The sequence below is a fragment of the Pan troglodytes genome, chromosome 3 (genome assembly GCF_028858775.2).
Source record: "Pan troglodytes isolate AG18354 chromosome 3, NHGRI_mPanTro3-v2.0_pri, whole genome shotgun sequence".
Taxonomy (NCBI): domain Eukaryota; kingdom Metazoa; phylum Chordata; class Mammalia; order Primates; family Hominidae; genus Pan; species Pan troglodytes.
Window position 1 is genome coordinate 163,228,164 of NC_072401.2, and position 24,601 is coordinate 163,252,764.

General features: G+C 33.6%; 1 protein-coding gene across 3 annotated transcripts in view; it reads right to left on the reverse strand.

Annotated features, from left to right (window-relative positions):
- Positions 1 to 24,601, reverse strand: part of FSTL5 (follistatin like 5) — an 816,338-nt gene that overhangs the window by 125,502 nt on the left and 666,235 nt on the right. For 2 of the 3 annotated variants that reach the window (XM_016952464.4, XM_063809978.1), the window contains one exon: positions 1,638 to 1,664. The exons of the other annotated variant lie outside the window; for it this stretch is intronic. In XM_016952464.4, coding sequence (XP_016807953.2) covers positions 1,638 to 1,664 — 27 coding nt within the window. The remainder of the gene's footprint in view (positions 1 to 1,637; positions 1,665 to 24,601) is intronic. 3 annotated transcript variants of the gene reach the window in all.

The following is a 24,601-nucleotide window of genomic DNA, read 5'->3' on the forward strand; positions in this document are numbered from 1 at the left end:
AAGTTGATTTACATAGCACAGATTTGTGAGGTGAGTGCCAAATCTATTTCAAATATTGTATTGGAAGCATCTGGCTTAGCTTCCAAATTTTGTATGGCAAAGCTTCATACAAATTTTCCCAGCAACTAACCGTCAAAGCCAGATCTGTAGTACTTGGTTCAGACTCGTTAAGTGTTATTCCTTCCATTTCAATGATAAAATAAAATCAATTTTTAAAATGCTCAGAGAAATCTTGCCCAGAGAGAAGACAATATAATGAAATGTTGTTTGATAGATATTATCACTCTTGTAATCCCAGTACTTTGGGAGGCTGAGGCGGGCAGATCACCTGAGGTCAGGAGTTCGTGACCAGCCTAGCCAACATGGCAAAACCCCGTCTCTACTAAAAATACAAAAATTAGCCGGGCGTGGTGGCCCGCTCCTGTAACCCCAGCTACTAGGGAGGCTAAGGCAGGAGAATTGCTTGAACCCGGGAGGTGAAGGTTGCAGTGCGCCGAGATCGCGCCTTTGAACTCCAGCCTGGGCAACAAGAGTGAAACTCCATCTCAAATAAATAAATATATAAATAAGTAAGTACTGATATGTCAAGGCTACTTTCATTAACGAGTGAATTATGTACATTTAAAGGTGAAATATTTGAAGTGGAATAAAAATAGAGGGTATAGTTATACCAGAACTTCTTTAATAAACCCAGGTTTTAATGGAGTTCATACAAAAGACTTAAGGAGCAACGGGATCTAAGAGAGAAAAAAAAAATAAGTGGACTGCTTCATCCTTGAGCACAGAATTGAGATGGCTAAATTCCAGAATTACTTGAGGCTTTGAGACTGGCTTTCACAGGGTACAGTGACTTGGGTTCCTACAGGAAGCTATAATCAGGGAAGAGAAATTTTGTTTAAGGTGGGTTTTGAAGACAATTTTTGGCCATTGCTCACCAGGAGTGTAATGATGGCTTTTAGACATTTTTCTCTTAAGAATTTCATTTAACCACAATTGATGGACTATTTAAGTACCAGGGCAAACGCATTCTTCCCAGCCTTTGTGACTAAATGAGGAAAACCAGTAACAACTGCAATAATATATGAAAATCGATACTGTTTATTGAGTGCTGTTAATAACTAAAGAACTGATAACAACCCTACTGAGTATTAACAACTACTATACTCCTTTTTGAGATAAGAAGATCATGCAGGGTAACTTGCCCTATTGTTTGTAAACTTGAAGACTACATTTGAATCCAGGCCCTTCAAGTATGTAGCTCAGATTTTAATATAATTTATTATATCCCCTTGATAAGGCACAGTTTTTATAAATATTCTTACTCTGCATTAATCAGAGTTTATTATGTAAATTATGTTTAACTGAGATTGCTTTTGTTTCTTTGATGTAATTTTATACTTTTAAAGTATTTCAATATATCGCAATGACACTTTCTGGCTATGTATCAATATTTAATCAAGCTGATGAGAACTGATAAATATGTGTATTGGTAGCAGGCTTACACAAAAATATTGAAATACCATCAATTAAAATATTGAATCAAAATGAAAAAGAAGGTAATTAATGATATAAAATATAATCAACAAATCTAATAATAAGCAAAATTGTCACAACATAAAAATAATTCAACTTAGTACCTTCTTCTCTCCATAATATGTTAGCTACTGCAGCATGTTGAAAGAAAAAGAAGAAAAAGAAAAATGAGTAAAGAGAGCTTTTGCTATATGGTAATATAAATATTATTAAAGATGTCAAATATCTATGATAGAATGTGTATATAAACGTAGTGAAGTTAATTCAGTGAGCTACTTTAAATTAACAAAATAATAGCATGTTGGAATTAGCTAATAATGCTTTGTACATTTTTTGATATAGCCAATTCTTATTTGGAATACAGATTTTGTTATTAAACAAAGAACATTTCACTCTGCATTGAAAAGAATAGTAAGTTTATAAGTTAGTTTAATTGAAATGTATTTTTAGAGCAAGCATTAGTAGTTAAAACTATTAGGTTGACAGTTTATTTAAGTTGCTAATAGAAAAAGTTATACTCTTAAATTTTGCAATAATCACAATATATATTTTCACATAATATGAAATATTCCTGAACAAGAGGAGTTCTTGTAAATCCAAGATCTTGAACAACAAATTGGCCTATTTTTAAGGAGTATATGTTTTTACTGTTTTAAAACAGACAGAAAATAGATCTAAGTATACTTCGCTTCTTTTAGTACATACTGAATTTTTCTTGAACCATAGGTTTTAAAAATATTATATAGTGACTTAATCAGTAAAGAGCTAATATATTAAGATAGAAATTAAGAAAAAAATCCAGTTGAAACTATTCTGAAGGAAATGCCTGCTTCTTTAATAATTCAAAGTTACAATAACACTATATGTTCTTAAAGCAAAATCATAAAATGTAACTAATAGAAAATCTCATATACAGCAATTACTTCCAGTATTTTGACCATATTAAAACTTAATGACTTTTTTTTCCAACTGAACCCACATGTGTATGTTTTAGAGCCAAGAATGAAGTCTAGCACTCCTCACCTACGGCTGAAGGCCCAAGTCATGCAGTTTTCAGCATCTGCTATATTTCTTTAAAAAATTAATTATTAATGGTAAACATTTGCAATTTTTAGTTTTTTAATTCCTTAATGACATTTATTTGAACATAAATACATGATGTGTGCATTCCTGCAGCACAGTTTATGCTGTTGTTCTTGTGCCGGCAGTACACTTTGAACAAATACGAAAAAAGTATAACTTTCAATTATGAGATGAGTAAGTTCTGAACATGTAATGTACAATGTGGGTGGTGATGGATGTGTTAATGATTGTGATAATCATTACATAATATATACATCATCTTTTCATCTTAAACATATTCAATCTTTGTCAACTAAATATGTTATAAAATGATAAAAAGACAAATCTTATTCTCAAGGAGAGGTTATAGACATAGGAGAAAAGAGAACATTGAAAACAAATAAACACACACATGTAATAAATGAGAGGGAAGAAGCAAATTTCAAATTCAGCAAATGTGGACAAGACAGAATGATCAGCTATGAGAAGAGGTTGGGTACTGGAGGGACAGCTTCATTGAGATGGTGCTGAACAAGAAATGTAATATTACCAAAGCTTACAAGAGTGCTGTGCGGTGTAGGGGGCTAGAGAGGTTATTCCATACATGAGGAAAAAAGAAAATATGTTCAAGGTATATCAACCAGAAGCATCAGAACATGTTGAGAGAATGTGTCAAGTAATTTGGTATATTTGGCGGGTAAGACTGGTTTAAAAAAATAAAGCTGGAGAATTTATTCATGATAAAATCAAGTAAGTCTGCACACACAATGCAAAAGAAGTGGATTTTTTTGTAGTTTTAGGAAAGGTTGAACTATGATTAGACTTATAAATCTTTCTCTGGCCTATACAAAAATAACAAAGCATGTGTTTCCTTATATCTCCACCCACTTACTTGGTGAGTACCAATTGAGTACCTAACATGTGTCAGATGTATTCAGCACTCACATACACAGGTTAGAACAGGCAATCTCTGTGCCCATAGAACCTATATTCTAATTGGGGAGACAAAAAGTAATCAAATGATGACAGAAAAAAATTCAAAGTTATGAATTTAGTGTGTTATAGAGAGAAAAACATAGTAATGTGAATGCATTTGTTGGGTGGATTAGACATTGTTAAACAGGGGGAACTTCTCTAATTATGATCAAGGTGAAGTCTGAGAAATGAGTAAGAATAAATGAAGTGAAGGGTGTGATTCAATTTCCAGATAGAAAAAAAGCATGTGAAAAATTCTAGTGGCATATCAAAGCACCACTATTTTAAAGGAGTAAGGACATTAGAACTAAGGACAGAGACATTTTTAAGACTGGCAGTCATTTAGGAATAAATACCAAAAAATACAGACTTTGTAATACTAATATCAGATGAGATAAAAATCAAGGCACTACATACTGAATTTAAAATTACATAAGCTAAAACACAGTATTATGTTTTAACTGTTAAGGTTGGATGTAAAATAAATAAATCCACAATCTTGGTCTGTTTTTCTTTAACATATCACTCTCAATATTTGAAAAATGAAGAAAAATAAAGACAAAGTTTTAACAATACAATTATCAAGATTGAATTACTGTATTTACAATGATTGTTTTACTACACAAACAGAAAGCATTTTCCAATTTTATTGACATATCTTCAAGGGTGGCCACGAAGTAAACTACAAAACAAAAAGCCTTGCTCTACTCTGTAAATCTGTTCCAATAAGCAGAGATTCTTTCTGCATTTTCAGACAAGAAGTAAACATGCAAATACACAAATCTTCAAACCCACAAAATTCACCAATAAATTGAATATTTTTAAAAACCAAATATAACCACAATTTATATAAAACATATCAAAAAAAGAAAATTAACCATGTGGTCCCAAAGAGTTTTAAACAAACGATAATACACAGACTGAACTGAAGCACTACTGAACCAAACAAGGGGGGGGGGGGAGAGAGAGAGAGCGAGAGAGAGAGAGAGAGAGAGACAGAGGAAGAGGAGGAGGAGGAGGAGAAAGAGGGCCTTTTGATGGCTGGAGGGGAGTAGGGAGAGGATCAGGAAAAATAACTAATGGGTACTTGGCTTAATACCAGGGTGATTCCTCAAAGACCTAAAAACAAGAAATACCATTTGACACAGCAATCCCATTGCTGGGTAGATACCCAAATGTGTATAAATGTATATAAATCATTCCATTATAAAGACACATGCAAACATATATTCATTGCAGCACTATTCACAATAGCAAAGATATGAAATCAACCTAAATTCCCATCAGTGGTAGACTGGGTAAAGAAAATGTGGAATACATACACCATGGAATATTACGCAGCCATAAAAAGAATAGGATCATGCCCTTTGCAGGAACTTGAATGGAGCTGGAGGCCATTATCCTTAGCAAACTAATGCAGGAACATAAAAAGAAACACCACATGTTCTCACTTATAAGTGGGAGCTAAATGGTGTGAAAACACGGAAACATAAAAGAGAACACACTGAGGCCTATTGGAGTGTGGTGGATAGGAGGAGAGAGAATATCAAGAAAAATAACTAATGGGCACTTGGTTAATACTTGCATGATGAAGTAATCTGTACAACAAACCCCCATGACACACATTTACCTATGTAACAAATCTGAACATGAACCCCTGAACTTAAAATTTTAACAAAAAGAAATTAATTTAATACATATTAGTTTGTCAATTAAGGATCGTCAATATAATTTAACCAAACAAAAATGCAATCTGATAAAATACATAGCATATTACTAAGTATAATATAAATTCCCTTAGTAAACTAATAAACTAAGAATAGAGGGGTATTTAAATTAATAAAAAATTAACATACACCAGAGTAATAAATAAGTGACCATCAATGGATGATTGGATAAATAAAGTATTACACACACACACATACACACACAGAGACACAGACACACACACCATGGAATACTACTCAGCCATAAAAAGAAATGAAATCTTGTCTTTTGCAGTAACATGGATGGAACCACAGGCCAGTATCCTAAATGAAATAAACCAGAAACAGAAATTCAAATATTGAGCGTTCTCACTTACAAGTGAGAGCTAGAAAATGGGTTCACATGGACATAAAAAAGAAACAATAGACATTAGTGGGAGGGTTGGAAGTAGGTGAGGAATGAAAAATAACATATTGGGTACAATGTTTACTATTCAGGTGATAGTTACACTAAAAGCCTAGACTTCACCACTAGGCAATAGATCCATGTAACAAAACTGCACTTGTACTCCCTAAATCTATAAAAGTGAAATTTTTTAAATAGATAAATAAATGGAGAATCAAAATATTGAATTGTGATTACTATTTAAAATTAATTTTTGATGGGTTGATCAATTCATTAATCTAAGAAACAAATATAAATTGTATAAATAGTATAAATAGAAGACAATCAAAATTTGAAGGTAAAATCAGTCACAAAAGATTAAAGTAAAAGTACAAATTAAGTTCATAAGATCAATTATTTAGCAAGCTACAAGATAAATATCCAATTTCTGTATTTTTCTTCTGTAAGAATAAGATGCAAAATAAAATTTTGTTTGCAATAGCTTAAAAGCATAATATATTGATGGTTTACTAGAATATAGAAAGTGTAGCAAATTAAATGTAACAGCCACTAAAAATAAGCTAGATGGGAATATAAACTATTCCTAGATGAAGATAATGAACATTATGTAGATAAAATGTATTTTGCAATTACTTAACTTAAAAATTATATATATTGTTATTGTCTGTTTAAAACATATTCCATTTTATATACAAAGTTAGAATGTACATTAAATAAAAAAAAACCTCAAATTTAATTGCCCTGGTATAATAATACATTCTCTTTTTGTTTGTTTCTTTGTTTGTTTGGGGGTTGTTTGTCTGTTGTCCAGGCTGGAGTGGAATGGTGAGATCTCAGCTCACTGCAATCCCCACGTACTGGGTTCAAGAGATTCTCCTGCCTCAGCCTCCCACGGAGCTGGGATTATAGGCTCCCACCACCACACCCAGCTATTTTTTGTTGTTGTTGTATTTTTAGTAGAGATGGCGTTTCACCATGTTGTTCAGGCTGGTCTCGAACTCCTGACCTCAGGTGATCCACCCACCTTGGCCTCCCAGAGTGCTGGAATTACAAGCATATAATGCATTTTTTCATGTCTTTTCATTACTTTTCTGATTTTCTTATAAATGCCTACATATATGGAAATTTATCTGATAAAATATATAAATATATAATATATAAATATAATTTTGCATTCCTTTTATTCATTTGTTATAACATGCCTAATCTAGTCTTTATACATGGTTTCAAATACTGTTTCATCATATGAATTTCTGCCTTTTAAAAGTATTATGATTTACTTTATTAATTCTAACCTAGTACCAATATCAGATGCTAGCATAAGTAATAGAAGCTCAATAAATATCATTGACCTTTATCAGTCATACAGGTGTATGTGTATGTGTGTGGTGTGTGTCTATGTGATTACTGTGATGACCATCCCGCTAAGTAGTTATTTCCAGTAGTATATGTTCCTGCAAGAGGTATGAAAGCCTTTAAAACATTTGATATATGTCAGGTTGATTTCCAAAAGATTGTTACCAGCACCACCAGCAATCTGTGAAAGTATTCATTTCAAACACTTCAGGTGAACATGCATGTGCGTGTGTGCATGACCTTGTGAACAAGCTTACTAAATGTGAATATATATATATACACACATATAATATATAAATTAAAAACGTAATATATTATATATTATATTCTTATATATATATTAGTTTGGTTACCTGTGATATTGAATATATTTGGAAATATTTGGAGAAAACTTTTACCTTCTGCTTATGTCCTCAGCTCCTTATTTCTATTAGGGTATTGTAATATATATATTTTACATTTTTAACAGCTGCTTATATATTGGAATGGCTTTGTTTCACCACATTAATTTATCCTTCAGACAATATAAACAGCTACATATAATAAATTCAGGCTTAAATATGCCACTACTGTGATATATATACATGCGTGAATTTATTATATGTAAATATATATTTTTTTACAGATTTTTATCAATGTCCTTAGTATGTGTGTGTATATATACACACACTAAGTATATATGTATAGTGAATTTATATGTAATTTATTATATATATTTACACATATATAAAAATATATTTACATATAATAAATTATATATATTTCATATAATAAATTATATATTTTATATAATAAATTATATATACACACACACTAAGTATATATGTATAGTGAATTTATTATATGTAAATATATATATATATATATATATATATATATGTACACACACACACAATTTTTTTTCCTTAATGTCCTTAGTATAGTACATAGGGGCTTCCATGATATGTCCTTGTCATCTTCAACTCACATTCCAAACATCAAGACTTTTTGAATCTCTTTATTTTAAGGGATATCCTTACCAGAAATCTCCACCTAGTTTTCTCTCCAGTAAGACCCATGCTCTGTCATCCAGGCTGGAGCGTAGTGGTGTGATCTCTGCTCAATGCAACCTCCACCTGTTCAAGCGATTCTTGTGCCTCAGCCTCCTGAATAGCTGGGATTACAGATGTGTGCCACCATACCTGGCTAATTTTTATATTTTTCATAGAGATGTGGTTTCACTGTGTTGGCCAGACTGGTCTCGAACTCTTGACCTCAGGTAATCTGCCTGCCTCGGCTTCCCAAAATGTTGGTATTGCAGGCATGAGTCACCGTGCCTGGCCAACCCAGCTTAGTTTTTAAACTATAGTTAGTCTGTCTGGAACCAAGACTTTGGACTAAATAACTTTTCCTTTCACACATGGAGCCCTGTGAAACAACTAATGTACTCAATATACAATAAAAATTATCTGCTTTGATATCTTTTATTCATAATTGAACAATAAAACCCTCAAAGTTATAAACCACTTAATTTAATATGTATTCACTACATAACTGAAATGTAAAGTTTTTTTTGAAGATAATATACACCTTATAATGAAAATGTGCTCAGTGGAATAGATGCCTGACAGGAGTGACTGAAACCTTTACAAGTGCTTTTTAGTAAATTGCCTTATTTCCTGTGTTAGGATCTTACACTTATTTTCAAAATGATGGATCTCATATTAAATATGCTACCTCTATAAAGAAACCTATGTGGAGAGTTGAATGATGTTATATAAGCAACAGCAATAAGGTAGTTACCTACATAACATCATGCTGTACTATTGCAGAGCTACTTTTCTTGGCTATTCATGTGTAAATTGCCTGAATTTTACATTAAATAATTTTTTTTGCTTGTCCTTCTCCTTGTCTGAAAGTTTCAGGTTTTCACCATTGCAAATTATTTTTTGATAAAATGAACTTATATAACGATAACATTTAAATTAGATGTCTTATTGACTGCTTTCCTTTTGGATTTAAGAAACTGACTTAACTTCAGCAGGTAAATAAAAGAGGGCAACCTTAAAATAAAAAATGTGGATAAAGTGTAATCTGTAAAAACGTATGGTTAGTTCTATGGTAGTTGAAATTTCTTTGAATATACATATGGAGAATGAACTAAGACATTTAACCTATGCTATTTTTAGGCTAGAAACAACATTTGATATGTCAAGTACATTGCCGGTCATATGCCAAATTTAAAGCCACTTTCAAATGAACCTGTCATTCTTGGAAATTAATTGAAGATTGTTTCCTCCTGTGACCACACAGGGTTTTAACCTAATGTCTAACATAAGCTGATTAGGCTGCAGTGCCCAGCTTACATTAGGGCATGTAATACAGAAATTAGCCTGAAAACTGTGACCTTAATTTTGAAAAAGTGATGAGATAGGATAATCAGATTCTTTTGGGAGGTAACTGGAATCAAGAAATGACACTTGAAAAGCAGAGATCAGAGAGAACAGGAGCTTTAAGAATGCATAGCAAAAGGCACGATAGGGTGGTATAGTCAGGACTATGATAACTTGTGACTTAAGAAGGTATGACATGGAAGAAAAGTCCACACAACCCAGGAGAGAGGCAAGAAAAGTCAGAAGTTGTCTAACTATGTAATGCAGATTTCTGGGTTCTGAATGTGGATGCATCTCTGGCTGCTTCACACTGCCAGTTTAAAATTCACCTTAGTTTTCAAATAATCTATTACTTAATCAAACAATATAAGTCTACTCCTGACAATCAAATTAGTCTCATTGAATCCACGACAAGGTAAGAATTGTTGCTAAGTCAAAAGATTAAAGCCACCGCAAAAATAAAAAAATAAAAACAACATCCATCTTTCCTTCAAACCAAGTAAACAAAGTAGGCAGTGGTTATGTCATAGTGTGTAACAAACTGTCTCAAACTTAGTGGCTTAAAACAACAATAAACATTTATGGTCTTTGCAAATGTAGCTTGGCTGGGAGGGTTCTTGCTCAGGGTATTTCATGAGGTTACATTCATCTGAAGGCTTGTCCTGTGCTGGAAGATCCACTTCTTAACGTGCTCATTTATATGGCTGGCAATTTGGTGCTGCTTGTTAGCAGGAGGCCTCAGTTTTTTATTCCCTGGACTTCTGCCCAAGGCTGCCTAAGTGTCCTCACATTGTGTCAATGGGTTTCTCCCAGAAATGTGTGATCCAAAAAATCAAGGCAGAGGCCATAATGCCCTTTATGACCTGGCATCGGAAGACACTCACCTTCACTTCCATCCTGCTTTATGTGTGACAGAGACATTTACTGTTTCAATGTGGGAAGAGATTGCAACGGTGTGTATTGCAGGAGATGATGGTAACTAGTTAATCTTGGACACCACAGTCTTAGAGTGGCATGGTGGCTCACGCTTGTAATCCCAGCACTTTGGGAGGCCGGGGCGAACGGATCACGAGGTCAGGAGATCGAGACCATCCTGGCTAACCTGGTGAAACCCTGTCTCTACTAAAAATACAAAAAATTAGCCAGGCGTGGTGGTGGGCACCTGTAGTCCCCGCTACTCGGGGGGCTGAGGCAGGAGAATGGCCTGAACCCGGGAGGTGGAGCTTGCAGTGAGCCGAGATCGCTCCACTGCACTCCAGCCTGGGCGACAGAGCAAGACTCCATCTCAAAAAAAAAAACAAACAAACAAACAAACAAAAAAAAAAACACGAAATTTCTAATAAGAAAACATAAAAACTTTTCTAGCTAACATCCTCCTAGCCAGATTGGCAACACCTAAGCTTCTAATTATATATACATACTAAGCCCACCACTGTCAGAAAGTGACTTGATTTTGACAATTCTTCACACAAATAAGTGTGATTTTTTTACATAATAAATGATAAACAGTGACATTAAATAATTGTGAGTAATTAGCTACAGATAAATAGGGAAGAAACATTGCCTTCTGACTCACTCATACTATATCATTTTAAGTATGTGGCAAGCAAAGTTACTTCTTCTTTTGGTTTAACTTCCCCATTTAGAAAATATACCATAGGGAGAAGACAATTTAAAAATAAAATGATTATAATATATATTAAGTGCCTGGCACATAATCAGTTGTTCAATAGATGTTGGTTTTGCAGCCATATATATCCTAGGCGGAACTCAAGATGATCATACACATAAAGTTAAATTAATAGAAAAGTATCCAAAATAAAACATTGCAAAAAAGTATACCTTAACCTTTAGTTAGGGCTATATGAGAACTCTCCTTATCATTGCAGAGAACAGAATCATTAGAGAAGTAGACTACTTAGATATTAATTAGCATATGTTCAAGAAAAAATTAAGATGGTAAAGCTTTAACGCTTTCTTTAAAGTTGCTGTAATAAACCACAACATTTTTTAAGGGGCATTATTTCTAATAATTATATTCCTACTACATATTCTGAGCTCCTCACTGTTTAATATTTAAGTGTATTTGAAATGTATAATATATATAAGGTTAATATATCAATATAATTGTATTTATAATATAAAATAAAATAGCCCATGTTTGAAGGAAATTGACTACTTTAAAACAATATTTATTATCAGGATAAAAATTGCTAGATATTTTGTGAGGGAAATTATAAATTATAACAAAAAACATCAAAGACATCGTATATGCTGCTGTATATAGGCATTCTAGGTAAACACATAGTTTATAATTCAACTAAATTGGCTTATCTTTAAAGACATGTAGGAGTAAATACATCCTATACTCTACCATACCAACTAATTATATGTGGTTGGAACAAAGGAAAAACTAACCCTAGAACTGAAGTTTTCTTTAAAGTACTTTACATATATCTTAGTTCTTGAACAGGTTTGTGATAGAGCACCCAGAAATCTGAGTTATGCAGTAAGAATTTTGATATCAAAAATTGAAGAATTACAAAACAGTAATTTCTTTCATGAACAATCAAACTTTAAGCATGGCAGAATTTAGGATCTTGAATTAAAATGTATCCTGGTGGTCCCAAGAAGATGGATTAATCGTAGAATTAATTTGCTATTTTATTTATTTGTTAAGTCATCCTGTTGAATTGGAATATTTGGCACTGGCCAACTCATCTTTAGCCTGGGGTGTCTCTGAATCTTTTGTCCTTGGATATTTTTTCCTTCTCTGTGATTTAATTTTGAATGTAGCACTTACTCAAAAAACATTAATCTCCTTGCTTTACTTGCATTAATGGGGAGGGATGGCAGCTTCTGCTTAAAATGACATAATAAGCTCTAGATGTTTTCATCCCAACTCTTCAGTGTTACCACTTACAGTATCTGTTCTCCTAAAACATTTGATGGATAGGCTTCTAGTTAGTATAATTTACCTACCTTGCTAGATGAATTAAGTGAAACTCGTGGTGATTTGAATATTACAAATCAGTTCAATATATTGAAAGAGAGGAAAATATTGAAATTATAAAAATGTCTCAAGTCATCCACAGTGTTTTTTTTTCTTGTAATTACTCACATGCATCTTACATTAATATTAATACATTAAATCCTCTGGTCATAATGCTACCTGATTTTAAATCTCTATTCTGTGAGAAGCGTTAAGTCTTCTTTATATGTTTAAGTGCCTGTAAATCAGTTTGAGAACCACAGTTTTTCTCCTTAGTTTAGAAGGAAAAATTAAAGCATAGAAAAGTAACATCAATATCTAAGCCTGGTTAAAGAAAAACTGGTGGCCGGGCGCGGTGGCTCATGCCTCTAATCCCAGCACTTTGGGAAGCCGAGGTGGGCAGAACACAAGGTCAAGAGATCGAGACCATCCTGGCTAACACGGTGAAACCCCGTCTCTACTAAAAATACAAAAAAATTAGCCAGGCTTGGTGGCGGGTGCCTGTAGTCCCAGCTACTTGGGAAGCTGAGGCAGGAGAATGGCGTGAACTCGGAAGGCGGAGGTTGCAGTGAGCCGAGATCGCGCCACTGCACTCCAGCCTGGGTGACAGAGAGGGACTCCATCTCAAAAAAAAAAAAAAAGAAAAACAGGTTATGAATTTGGAGTTACGGTCCACATTATTTTATCACTTCTTGTCTTCTTTCTTTGAAACTTTATTGCTCCTACTAGGGGCTGTCTCACTAACTCAAATAGTTACAAAGGAGAAACACATGCTAGAATATGACAAATATGCCTGTTCTCCCCTAGTCCTACATTCCCTCTCTCTCCCCTTCGTTTCAGTCCCCACCCCCATACAAGAAGGTTACTATATTAATAAGACAGAGTGATGCCAGCTGTTCTTCCTTCCATTGTCAACACTGAAACAAGGGCAGAACAAACAACAGATAGCAGCTGCAGTTATTGGCACAGAGAAAAAGAGAATGGGGTCAAAGATGCTCAGCAGAGAAGTGACAGAGATAGCAAGAAAATCAGGCCAAGTAGCAGCAGTGTAGCCAACTGTGGCTGTGGTAAGAATGAACGTAGGCACTGAAATGTGAGAGCATTTCCAGCTGACACCTTCTGATATCACAGAGACTCCACACACATGTAAACTTTAATTACTGCTCACTCTTGAAAATAAAATGTGGTCAAGCAAGACTTTGAGAACAGGATATAGAAAGGCTTTTCCTCCCGTATTATATAATGTTGATAAAATATATACATATTTACTAATATTCATTTTACTAATAAAAATATATTTTGCTAATATATATAACTAATAAAATATATATTACATACATATATAATTTTTTTCTAACATTTCCTGAAAACTTATCTTTCCCACACTTACTCTACAAGACAGTCAGCAAAGAAAAATTATCAGATTTTTATAAAATTATAGATATTATGTTCTTGGAGAATCTTTTTCAAACTGGAGGATGAAATGTTTCATGTGAATTTGACATTGTAAAATAATACCTAGATACAAGAATAAACAGTCAAATAGTCGATTGCCATACTGCTAATAAAATTATAAGTGATTCCTAAACTATTTGAAGTTTAAAATATTTTAACATTAAATATAACTAAAAAATATCTCATTTATTATATTTTCTAAAATAGTCCTATATCTAGAATATTGTGCTATTATTTTTGCCCATTTGAATAATTTTTATCCACTATTTAATACACTTGAGAAAATTTTAAAGCTAATAATCATCAAAGGAATAATAGCAATAATGATAACTAGAAGAAACATTTATGGAGCCCTCATTATGTGCTAGACATTGCCAAGTATTTTAGAACATTGGATCCACTAAAATTTCACTTTTATAAATGTCTCTAATAGAGTTAATTTCTATAATAGCTTAATATACAAAAGCAAAATAAAGCAAGCATGTGTTAAAAAATGAGAGTAATCAAATAGGGTATAGTTAGATAATAATGTTCTATAAGTAAATTGACAAGCAGAACATCTACTTCTTTTAAGTACTACACAAAATATTTTCAGGTTAGGCTCTGTAGCCAAAATTGTCTTTCTGGCCAAACCTGTACCAGTCTTATGTATATATAGGCAGGAAGGAAATGATGCTCTGTGAACCACAAAGGCATGAAAAATGGACAGCAGATTACCTTCTATCTATTATAATAAGTTCTTTCCAGTGCCAGTTTTGCTCCAAGTTAATGCTTATAATTTAATAGGCCTAAGAGGCCTAAGGCATAATTTAGTCTTTATTTTGATATAATTATATACTATGAAAAATAAGATTTTGTGAATGCACTGGTTTTATTCCTGGAAGTTCACATAGGCTGGTAAGCCAAGTAACACTATCTTTTAGGAAATTCTATTATTATCCAATACATGGATAAAGGAAGATAATTGAAAACCCACATTAACTGAGTTCCAGCAGCATGGTGAAGTGAGTTTCCACAATACGTATTTCTCCTTAAGATTAAATAGTAAACTACAAGACAATTTGTCTTATAAACTTTGCTGGGAATTGGAATTTGAATTAAACCTCCCTTGGTAATAAATAAAATACTCAAATGCCTACTATATGTAAAAAATAAAATCCAGCATAAAAATGCTTATTGTGGTATCTCCAGGATAAAAACTAAATAATTAATATGTAAAAAATAATTTTTACCTTTGAAAGGTAACCCAAAAATAAAATTCTAAGGTCCCCAACCATCTGAATGGACTTCCTCCTAAGCCAGGACTCTTAAAATTTAACCTGAGAGGCTGTTTCAGGCCATGATGGGAAGTGGGGATGGAACATGCCTCATTATACCTCTCTGGCATTAATGTCAACACAGACTTTAAGTCTGGTAAGAAACATTTTACATCCTATTCTTTCTGAAGCTTGCTAGCTAAAAGCTTCATCTACATAGTAAAACTTTGGTCTCTACAACCTCTTATCGCCACGAAGACAGTCCTTTCAAACTCAACCAACAACCAGAAAATATTTAAATTTACCTATATAGCCTGGAAGCCCACCCCCCCCCCCCACCACAACTTTGAATTGTCCTGCTTTTCTGGACCAAATCAATGTATTTCCTGAATGTGTTTGATTGATGTCTCATGCCTCCCTAGAATGTAAAAAACCAAGCTATATCCTGACCACCCGGGGCACATCTTCTCATGACCTCCTGAGGGCTGTGTCACAGCCATGGTCACTCATATTTAGATCAGAATAAATCTCTACAAATATTTTACAGAGTTTGACTCTTTTCATTGACAGAATTTCTTCTGTCAAAGCTTGTATGTCTTTTCTAATTTGGCTTTTTTTTCATGCATACACTTCAGTGTCTTTCTTAATCAGATTCTACGTCACAATACATTCTTGTCTAGTATTGTAAATATTTTTTATGATGATATATTACACAAAGTTAACCAAACCCACCATGTATTAATATTCGCTGGCCTGGGAATGGTGGCTCACGCCTGTAATCCCAGCATTTTCGGAGGCTGAGACGGGCGGATCACGAGGTCAGGAGATCGAGACCATCCTGGCTAACATGGTGAAACCTTGTCTCTACTAAAAATACAAAAATTAGCCGGAGGTGGTGGCAGAAGCCTGTAATACCAGCTACTCAGCAGGCTGAGGCAGGAGAACCTCTTGAACCTGGGAGGGGGAGGTTGCAGTAAGCTGAGATCACGCCACTGCACTCTAGCCTGGGCAACAGAGCAAGACTCCATCTCAAAAAAAAATTTTTTTCCTGGATCATTCCTAGGTTTGATATTCTCTTAAATCTCCAGCTATGGAAGTGTCACTACAACCATCAAAGATCAGCTCTATGTTCATTACCTCAATAGAGACTACTTGTTTCTGTGTCTGCAGTCTCATCGCGCTTCGCTTGTGTGCATATTAACAGCAATTATTTTATTCTACTATATATTATTGTTGCCCTTCATTTCTACCTGCACTCAACTTTCTTTCTGAAAGGACTTCAAGACTTTCTAAAAATGGAGAATTGATGTATTCAGTGTTGACCACATGCTAGCAACATGTTTCTTTGTTCCTCAAGAAACACTTAAAAGGTGAAAGCATGAATGAACAAACCCATTGTTCTCTGCAGAACTTTTATTATCCTAACAATAAAAGCTCTTGTCACCTTCTAAACTATGTAAATGTCTCTTTTCTAATGTACAATTAAGAAATAGTTAAGTCAGAGGTAATACTCCCTTGGTGTTCACACACTTTGTAAGGTAACTAGCTTCACACACATTTGAATTACAGCAGTCAAATTATAGCCATTTCAAAGTGTATGCATGAAATTAAATCAGTTTGGTTCAATACAAATACTCAATTCAAATTAAAAAAAAAATTTTTTTTAAATATTCCATCCATGGGAGGTTCTTCCTAAACAGTTTCTGGATGTATGGGAATTCAATGCAACTCTAATGTGTGACATTGCTGGCTCTCAAGGCATAGGAAAAATTAACCCTAACAGATAATGTCAACATGCTTTCCAAAGGGCAGTAAAACGAACACTACTGCTGGTAATGTATGACAATTCCTATTTTTTCATATCTCACCAAGTCTTGGTAATATGCAACTTTTTAACTTTTGGTATTATAGTGGATGTGAAATAGCATTCTCTATTATTTTAGGTATTTCTCTACTATTTTAAGGTATGTTTTCTTTATAATTAATGAGAATAAGCATCTTTACATAATTCATACTGATACTTCATTTTTCCTTGTCTTTGAAATGCCTTCTTAAACCTATAGGCTAGTTTTGCGGGGGTTGACTTTATTTATGATAATGAGTTTCTGTCAATTATTTGCGCTGACAATAACTTTAGGCAAATTTTTAGGATTACAACTTCTTAATCTTAATCATACAGGGTCCTCTGTTGTTTTATTCTGCTTTGTGAAACATAACTCTGAAATTACATTTTGACATTAACATTAGTATAACTTGTATGATAATGGCTGAACTATGTATATTATACACACACAGAATCCTTACTTTATAGTAAGAAATTATATTTACAAACACAATTTGACCTATTAGGGCATATTTGAGATAAAAGTAGAAATATTTTATTCATTAATAATCTGATTCTATTAAAATTTCACTATTGTAGAATGTTTCCAAAGGATGTATTATTCTTTACACCAGAGTTGAGTATTACCATATGTATTAAACAGACAGTACATCAATTTAGGGGAAAGATATACAAATGGGCATACCATTTTACTGAGTGAGATAGAAAAGTATCTTTTAATAAATTTCACATGAAGTCCTTGCCCATGCCTATGTCCTGAATGGTAATGCCTAGGTTTTCTTCTAGGGTTTTTATGGTTTTAGGTCTAACGTTTAAGTCTTTAATCCATCTTGAATTAATTTTTGTATAAGGTTTAAGGAAGGGATCCTGTTTCAGCTTTCTACATATGGCTAGCCAGTTTTCCCAGCACCATTTATTGAATAGGGAATCCTTTCCACATTGCTTGTTTTTCTCAGGTTTGTCAAAAATCAGATAGTTGTAGATATGCGGCGTTATTTCTGAGGGCTCTGTTCTGTTCGATTGATCTATATCTCTGTTTTGGTACCAGTACCATGCTGTTTTGGTTACTGTAGCCTTGTAGTATAGTTTGAAGTCAGGTATCGTGATGGCTCCAGCTTTGTTCTTTTGGCTTAGGACTGACTTGGTGATGCGGGCTCTTTTTCGGTGCCATATGAACTTTAGTTTTTTCCAATTCTGTGAAGAAAGTCATTGGTAGCTTGATGGGGATGGCATTGAATCTATAAATTACCTTGGGCAGTATGGCCATTTTCACGATATTGATTCTTCCTACCCATGAGCATGGAATGTTCTTCCATTTGTTTGTATCCTCTTTTATTTCATTGAGCAGTGGTTTGTAGTTCTCCTTGAAGAGGTCCTTCACATCCCTTGTAAGTTGGATTCCTAGGTATTTTATTATCTTTGAAGCAATTGTGAATGGGAGTTCACTCATGATTTGGCTCTCTGTTTGTCTGTTATTGGTGTATAAGAATGCTTGTGAAAAGCCAAAATTGACAAATGGGATCTAATTAAACTAAAGAGCTTCTGCACAGCAAAAGAAACTACCATCAGAGTGAACAGGCAACCTACAAAATGGGAGAAAATTTTCACAACCTACTCATCTGACAAAGGGCTAATAGCCAGAATCTACAATGAACTCAAACAAATTTACAAGAAAAAAACAAACAACCCCTTCAAAAAGTGGGCGAAGGACATGAACAGACACTTCTCAAAAGAAGACATTTATGCAGCCAAAAAACACATGAAAAAATGCTCACCATCACTGGCTATTAGAGAAATGCAAATCAAAACCACAATGAGATACCATCTCACACCAGTTAGAATGGCAATCATTAAAAAGTCAGGAAACAACAGGTGCTGCAGAGGATGTGGAGAAATAGGAACACTTTTACACTGTTGGTGGGACTGTAAACTAGTTCAACCATTGTGGAAGTCAGTGTGGCGATTCCTCAGGGATCTAGAACTAGAAATACCATTTGATCCAGCCATCTCATTACTGGGTATATGCCCAAAGGATTATAAATCATGCTGCTATAAAGACACATGCACACGTATGTTTATTGCAGCACTATTCACAATAGCAAAGACTTGGAACCAACCCAAATGTCCAACAATGATAGACTGGATTAAGAAAATGTGGCACATATACACCATGGAATACTATGCAGCCATAAAAAATGATGAGTTCATGTCCTTTGTAGGGACATGGATGAAATTGGAAATCATCACTCTCAGTAAACTATGGCAAGAACAAAAAACCAAACACGGCATATTCTCACTCATAGGTGTGAATTGAACAATGAGAACACATGGACACAGGAAGGGGGACATCATACTCTGGGGACTGTTGTGGGGTGGGGGGAGGGGGGAGGGATAACTTTAGGAGATATACCTAATGCTAAATGACGAGTTAATGGGTGCAGCACACCAGCATGGCACATGTATACATATGTAACTAACCTGCACATTGTGCACATGTACCCTAAAACTTAAAGTATGATAATAATAAAATAAAATAAAAATAAATAAATTTCACATTTAACAACATTTCATGTTTAACATAAATATAAAATGCACATATAGTTGGGATTTAAAGCGAAAAAGGAGGAAGAACAATAATCAAACTGTCTGATTTACTCTATCTGACTTATTCAGACACAGTCAGCCTTTATCAGAATTCAGGTATTTGGGTAAATAGAGGACAATAGGAAACACAGTTGTATAATCTGGGCTGTTGGCACACAGTTAATAGAAATATATGGCATAAATTAGACTTCACAAAACTTTGAGAAAACACCCCACTTCAGCCCCTTACCCCAGAGTTTGGGCATTTCAAAGATACATTTGTTTTGTTAACTCTTTGCACATTTATGCCATTATTTGACCGAATTCCTGCAACAGAGAACACTAAGAGAATCATAAAGTGATGATAATTCTACTTTTGTTAAACTTAAGAACACAGTTATTTGGTAAAGGATTAACTATATTTGAAGCCTTTGGAATTAGAAAACCTCAAAGAGATTCCTAACATTTTCTCCTGAACACAAGAAATACAACGTTAGTATGTACATATTTTTAAGTTCAATAGAGACTGTATACTCAGCACTGTCACTATATGTTAAGTGTATTCAGTCCACATGCCTAAAGTCATATAAATAAAATTTCATCATCATCGTCAACTTATCCTAAAATAAATTAGTCACATTGGCATTGTGTAATATGAGATAGGAGGTTCATTAAAGGTATATAATGCCTTGCAGAGAAAATTCAGGCAGTACATCAAAATAAGAAAGCATTACTTCTTATTTTGTTGTGTAGACAATAAAGATGCCCAGTAGTTTACGGTTGCTGAAAACCTGTCAATTTTAGTGACATTCAGATCACATAGTATCTTGTTAGATAATAAAGCCCTGCTTTTGTGCAAAAAGTGGCAACATGTTAGAAACAGATCTATTTAATGATATTGAAGGGTATTATTTTAAAAATATAGTCTTCAGATATAGAAGTCACAAGACAGGTATTTTCGGTATGTTCTGGGTAAAAAGATGAAAAGACTTATAGAACAAGTTACCTCACAGGGTGTGAAATGACATTGGCCAAATTGAGAAGCATGAATATTGGAATTTATTATAAATAATGAAAGTTTACAAAATAATAAATGCTTATCAAGCATGGTTAACTTCGACATGACTCTTCGTCTTAAGACATTTTATTTCATAATAACCTTATTGCTATATAAATCTTATATCAAATATTAAACAAGTAATTTGGGGCTTTTCAAAAAGAAATACAAATTGTTAATTTCTGCTTTAAGTTATAATTAGTATATATTATCTATAGAATTATATTTAATAAAATATATGAAAATTAATATTTTTATTCATTGATTTATTTTTTCCATAAATATTTGTTTTTATTTGGTTCTATTTGACTCTAGCTCTTAGCTCATCATTATCAGGATAAAATCCTACCCGGCTGTGATGTCTGCACTTTATCTTTATGGATTTTTGCTGTATGTTATTATTCTATCTATCTCACAGTTATTGAGTGTAAAAACAAAACAAAACAATTATTAATCTGATTACTGCTGCACCTAATATTGGTTGAGTCTAGAAATAATTACTAATCGATGACTTTTGCATTTGGCTTCATTTATACCTCTTTTTAGACTATATTATTCAACTGTTTATATTATCTTCCTAGCCTCTGTAGAGATTAATAAGATCCTACATAAGTGATCTCATTAAATCTATGCAACCTGCCTTTTGAAGTAAGTATTTCCTCATTCTATAGAAATAGAAAGTAAATGAAGACTAAAGAGGTTAATTAATTTGTTTATGTTATCAGAATCTATTCTATTTCTAAAGTTTATGATAGTCATATTCATACGATCTTTATAGGTAAAAAGAGCAATAAGGTAATATTTCCAACTGCTTGTGACAATAATTTAAAAATGGTGTATCTAGCCTTATAGTATATTTATTATATTTAGACCGTAAAATTCTATTATAATATATTTAGACATACTCTGATACTCTCAAACAGCTGGATTAATCATATTCCTTGCTAAAATCATAGCAAGATGTGAATCAGTCTGTTATTAGCACTTAATGCAGCCTGTAGCTTAAAAGCTTCCTGTAGAAGCCTATGTTCACATCACTTTTTATTTAACTTCATATTGAGGATGAACCTTTATTACCTGGGAATTGACTTCCCTTGGGAATGAAAATGTGTCAAGTGCTTATGCTATGTACAAGACGTTTTCAAATAAATAATGTGTTACCTCTATCTAAATCCCTTCACATAATTTATATCTTCTCCTACTCCCTGTTGTGAGCAACCACACAATCCCCTATGGTCCAGTTCTACTGTTCTTTGCATTTAAATCCTCCCTGTATGTCACTCTATTAAATCTTAGTTATGAAAACCTATCTCTAATGTAACTGTAGAGTAGATTATTTTGAAGCACATATTTTTTGTCGTTCAATTTCTCACATGAGAAAACTTCCAGTGATATTTGTTGACAAAGTTAGACACTGTAAATCAAAGTTTCCCACTTCAAAGATTAGGGTAGAAGCAAAACACAAACTCCTTAGCCATATGATGCTTTGCATGAATTGTTCTCTCAATAGTATCATATTTCTGGCAAATGTAGTGTAGGAAAAAATGTGATTGATACTACTATGAGCTCTCTATTATGTAGAAAATAGCTGGATGATTACTCCGAAGCTGTATCCAGACAAAGTGAGTCTTTGTTGTGTTATTTACCCCCAAAGTTACAAATCTTTCCCCATTTTTATTGTTGTCTACATGGGATTCAATACCTCTCTTCTCTGCATCTTTGAAAAACAGAAGAAAAGTGCATTACAGAATAATTCTCAAATATATACTAGAAGTATAAATTGACTCAATGTAAAAGCGGACTAAAGTGTAGCTTCTGCTTTGATTGTGACAAAAGTGAACTCTAGAAAAAGATTTTGAAATTTATTTAAAGTATCTTAATATATACACTAAATAATAAAAGGTATACTCAATCAGTGGAGTCCATTTTTTAAATGTTAAGAGAAATAATATTTAATATTTGAATGCATAAAAATGGATGCCCCTACATACTCATATCTGCCTATAGCTATGCTATCAATATTTGTATGCATTATTATAAAACTCTGATTTGTAGCAATTATTGGGTTTTCTAGGCTTTTGAGAAATAGATTTTTGTCAGAGTTTTTAGCAATAAGAAATTATTTTTAGAGGGCCGGGCGCGGTGGCTCACGCCTGTAATCCCAGCACTTTGGGAGGCCGAGACGGGCGGATCATGAGGTCAGGAGATCTAGACCACCCTGGTTAACATGGTGAAACCCCATCTCTACTAAAAATACAAAAAAATTAGCCGGGCGTGGTGGTGGGCACCTGTAGTCCCAGCTACTTGGGAGGCTGAGGCAGGAGAATGGCATGAACCCGGGAGGCAGAGCTTACAGTGAGCGGAGATCGCGCCACTCCAGCCTGGGCAACAGAGCAAGACTCCGTCTCAAAAAAAAAAAAAAAAAAAAGAAATTATTTTTAGAAAACAAATGTGAGTCAGAGGAACAGAGGAAGAGCTACTTTATGTCTTGCACTATGACAAGTGCTTTATATGTAAGATCGAAACAGAAATCTCTCGATGTATTAGTATTTATTTCATATTAAAGATAAGAAAACTAAAGCCCAGAGAGGCCATGTAGTACCCCCACATCAGAGAAGTGTTGTGTGATTCCAACACACATTTTGCAAAATTTATACTCTTCAGTTACAACAATTTGCTTTTTCATTTAAAAATTGTATCCTATCACTACTGAAAACAATCCCTGAAATTATTTTTGGTAGATTTATACAAGTCAATAATTTCTTAATATGTGCAAATAAGAAAAGTGTATTTATTACTAATGGGTCTTTGATTGGTTCTTTTGGCATTTTTGAAAATATCTTTCCAGACACACAATAACAGTGGGGGACTTCAACACTCCACTGACAACATTAGAAATATCTTTGCAGCAGAAACTGAAAAAGAAATTTTGGACTTAAAATTGACAGCTGACCAATGGGACCTAATACAAAGCTACAGAATACTCCACCGAATCACCACAGAATATACATTCTTCTCTTTTGCCCATGGATTGCCCACATGCTTTGCCATAACACAAGTCTTAATAAATGCAAAAAAATCAAAATAATATCAAGCACTCTCTCAAACCACATTGCAAAGAAAATAGAAATCAATACCAAGAAGATCTCTCAAAACAACAGAAATACAGAGAAATTAAAAAACTTGCTTCTGAACAACTCTTGAGTGAACAATAAAGTTAACGCAGAAATAAAAAAAAATCTTTGAAATTAATGAAAATAGAGACACAATTTAAAATCTTTGGGTTGCTGCTTAAGCAGTGTTAAGAGAAAAGTTCATAGTGGTAAATACCTGCATCAAGAGGTTAGAAAGACCTCAAGTTAGCAATCCAACATCAGACTTAGAACTAGGAAAAAAAAAAAAAAAAAAAAAAAGGCAATCCAATTCCAAACCTAATTGAAGAAAATAACTAGAATGAGAGAAGAACTGAACAAAATTGAGAACTAAAAGTCCTTACAAAAGATTAATAAAGCAAGAGTTTGTTTTTTAAAAGAATAAAAAAGTTGACCACTAGCTAGATTAATGAAGGGGGAAAAAAAGAGAAGATCCAAGTGAGTTCAATCAGAAATGGCAAAGATGACATTACAAATGATCCCTCAGAAATAGAAAAGATCCTCAGAGACTATTATGAACACCTCTATGCACACGAATTAGAAAATCAAGATGAAATGTATAAATTCTTGGAACCACATAACCCTTCAAGATTGAACAAGAAGGAAAGTGAAAACCTGACTAGACCAATAAGTTTGGAAATTGAGTAAGTAAGTAATACAAAATGTACCGGCCAAAAAGAGCCTTGGACCAGAAGAATGAACAGCCAAATTCTACCAGACATACAAAAAAGCATGGATACCAATCCTACTGAAACTATTCAAAAAAATTGAGGAGGAGGGCCTTCTCTCTAACTTATTCTATGAAGCCACCATCATCCTGATACCAAAATCTTGCAGAGTCACAACAACAACA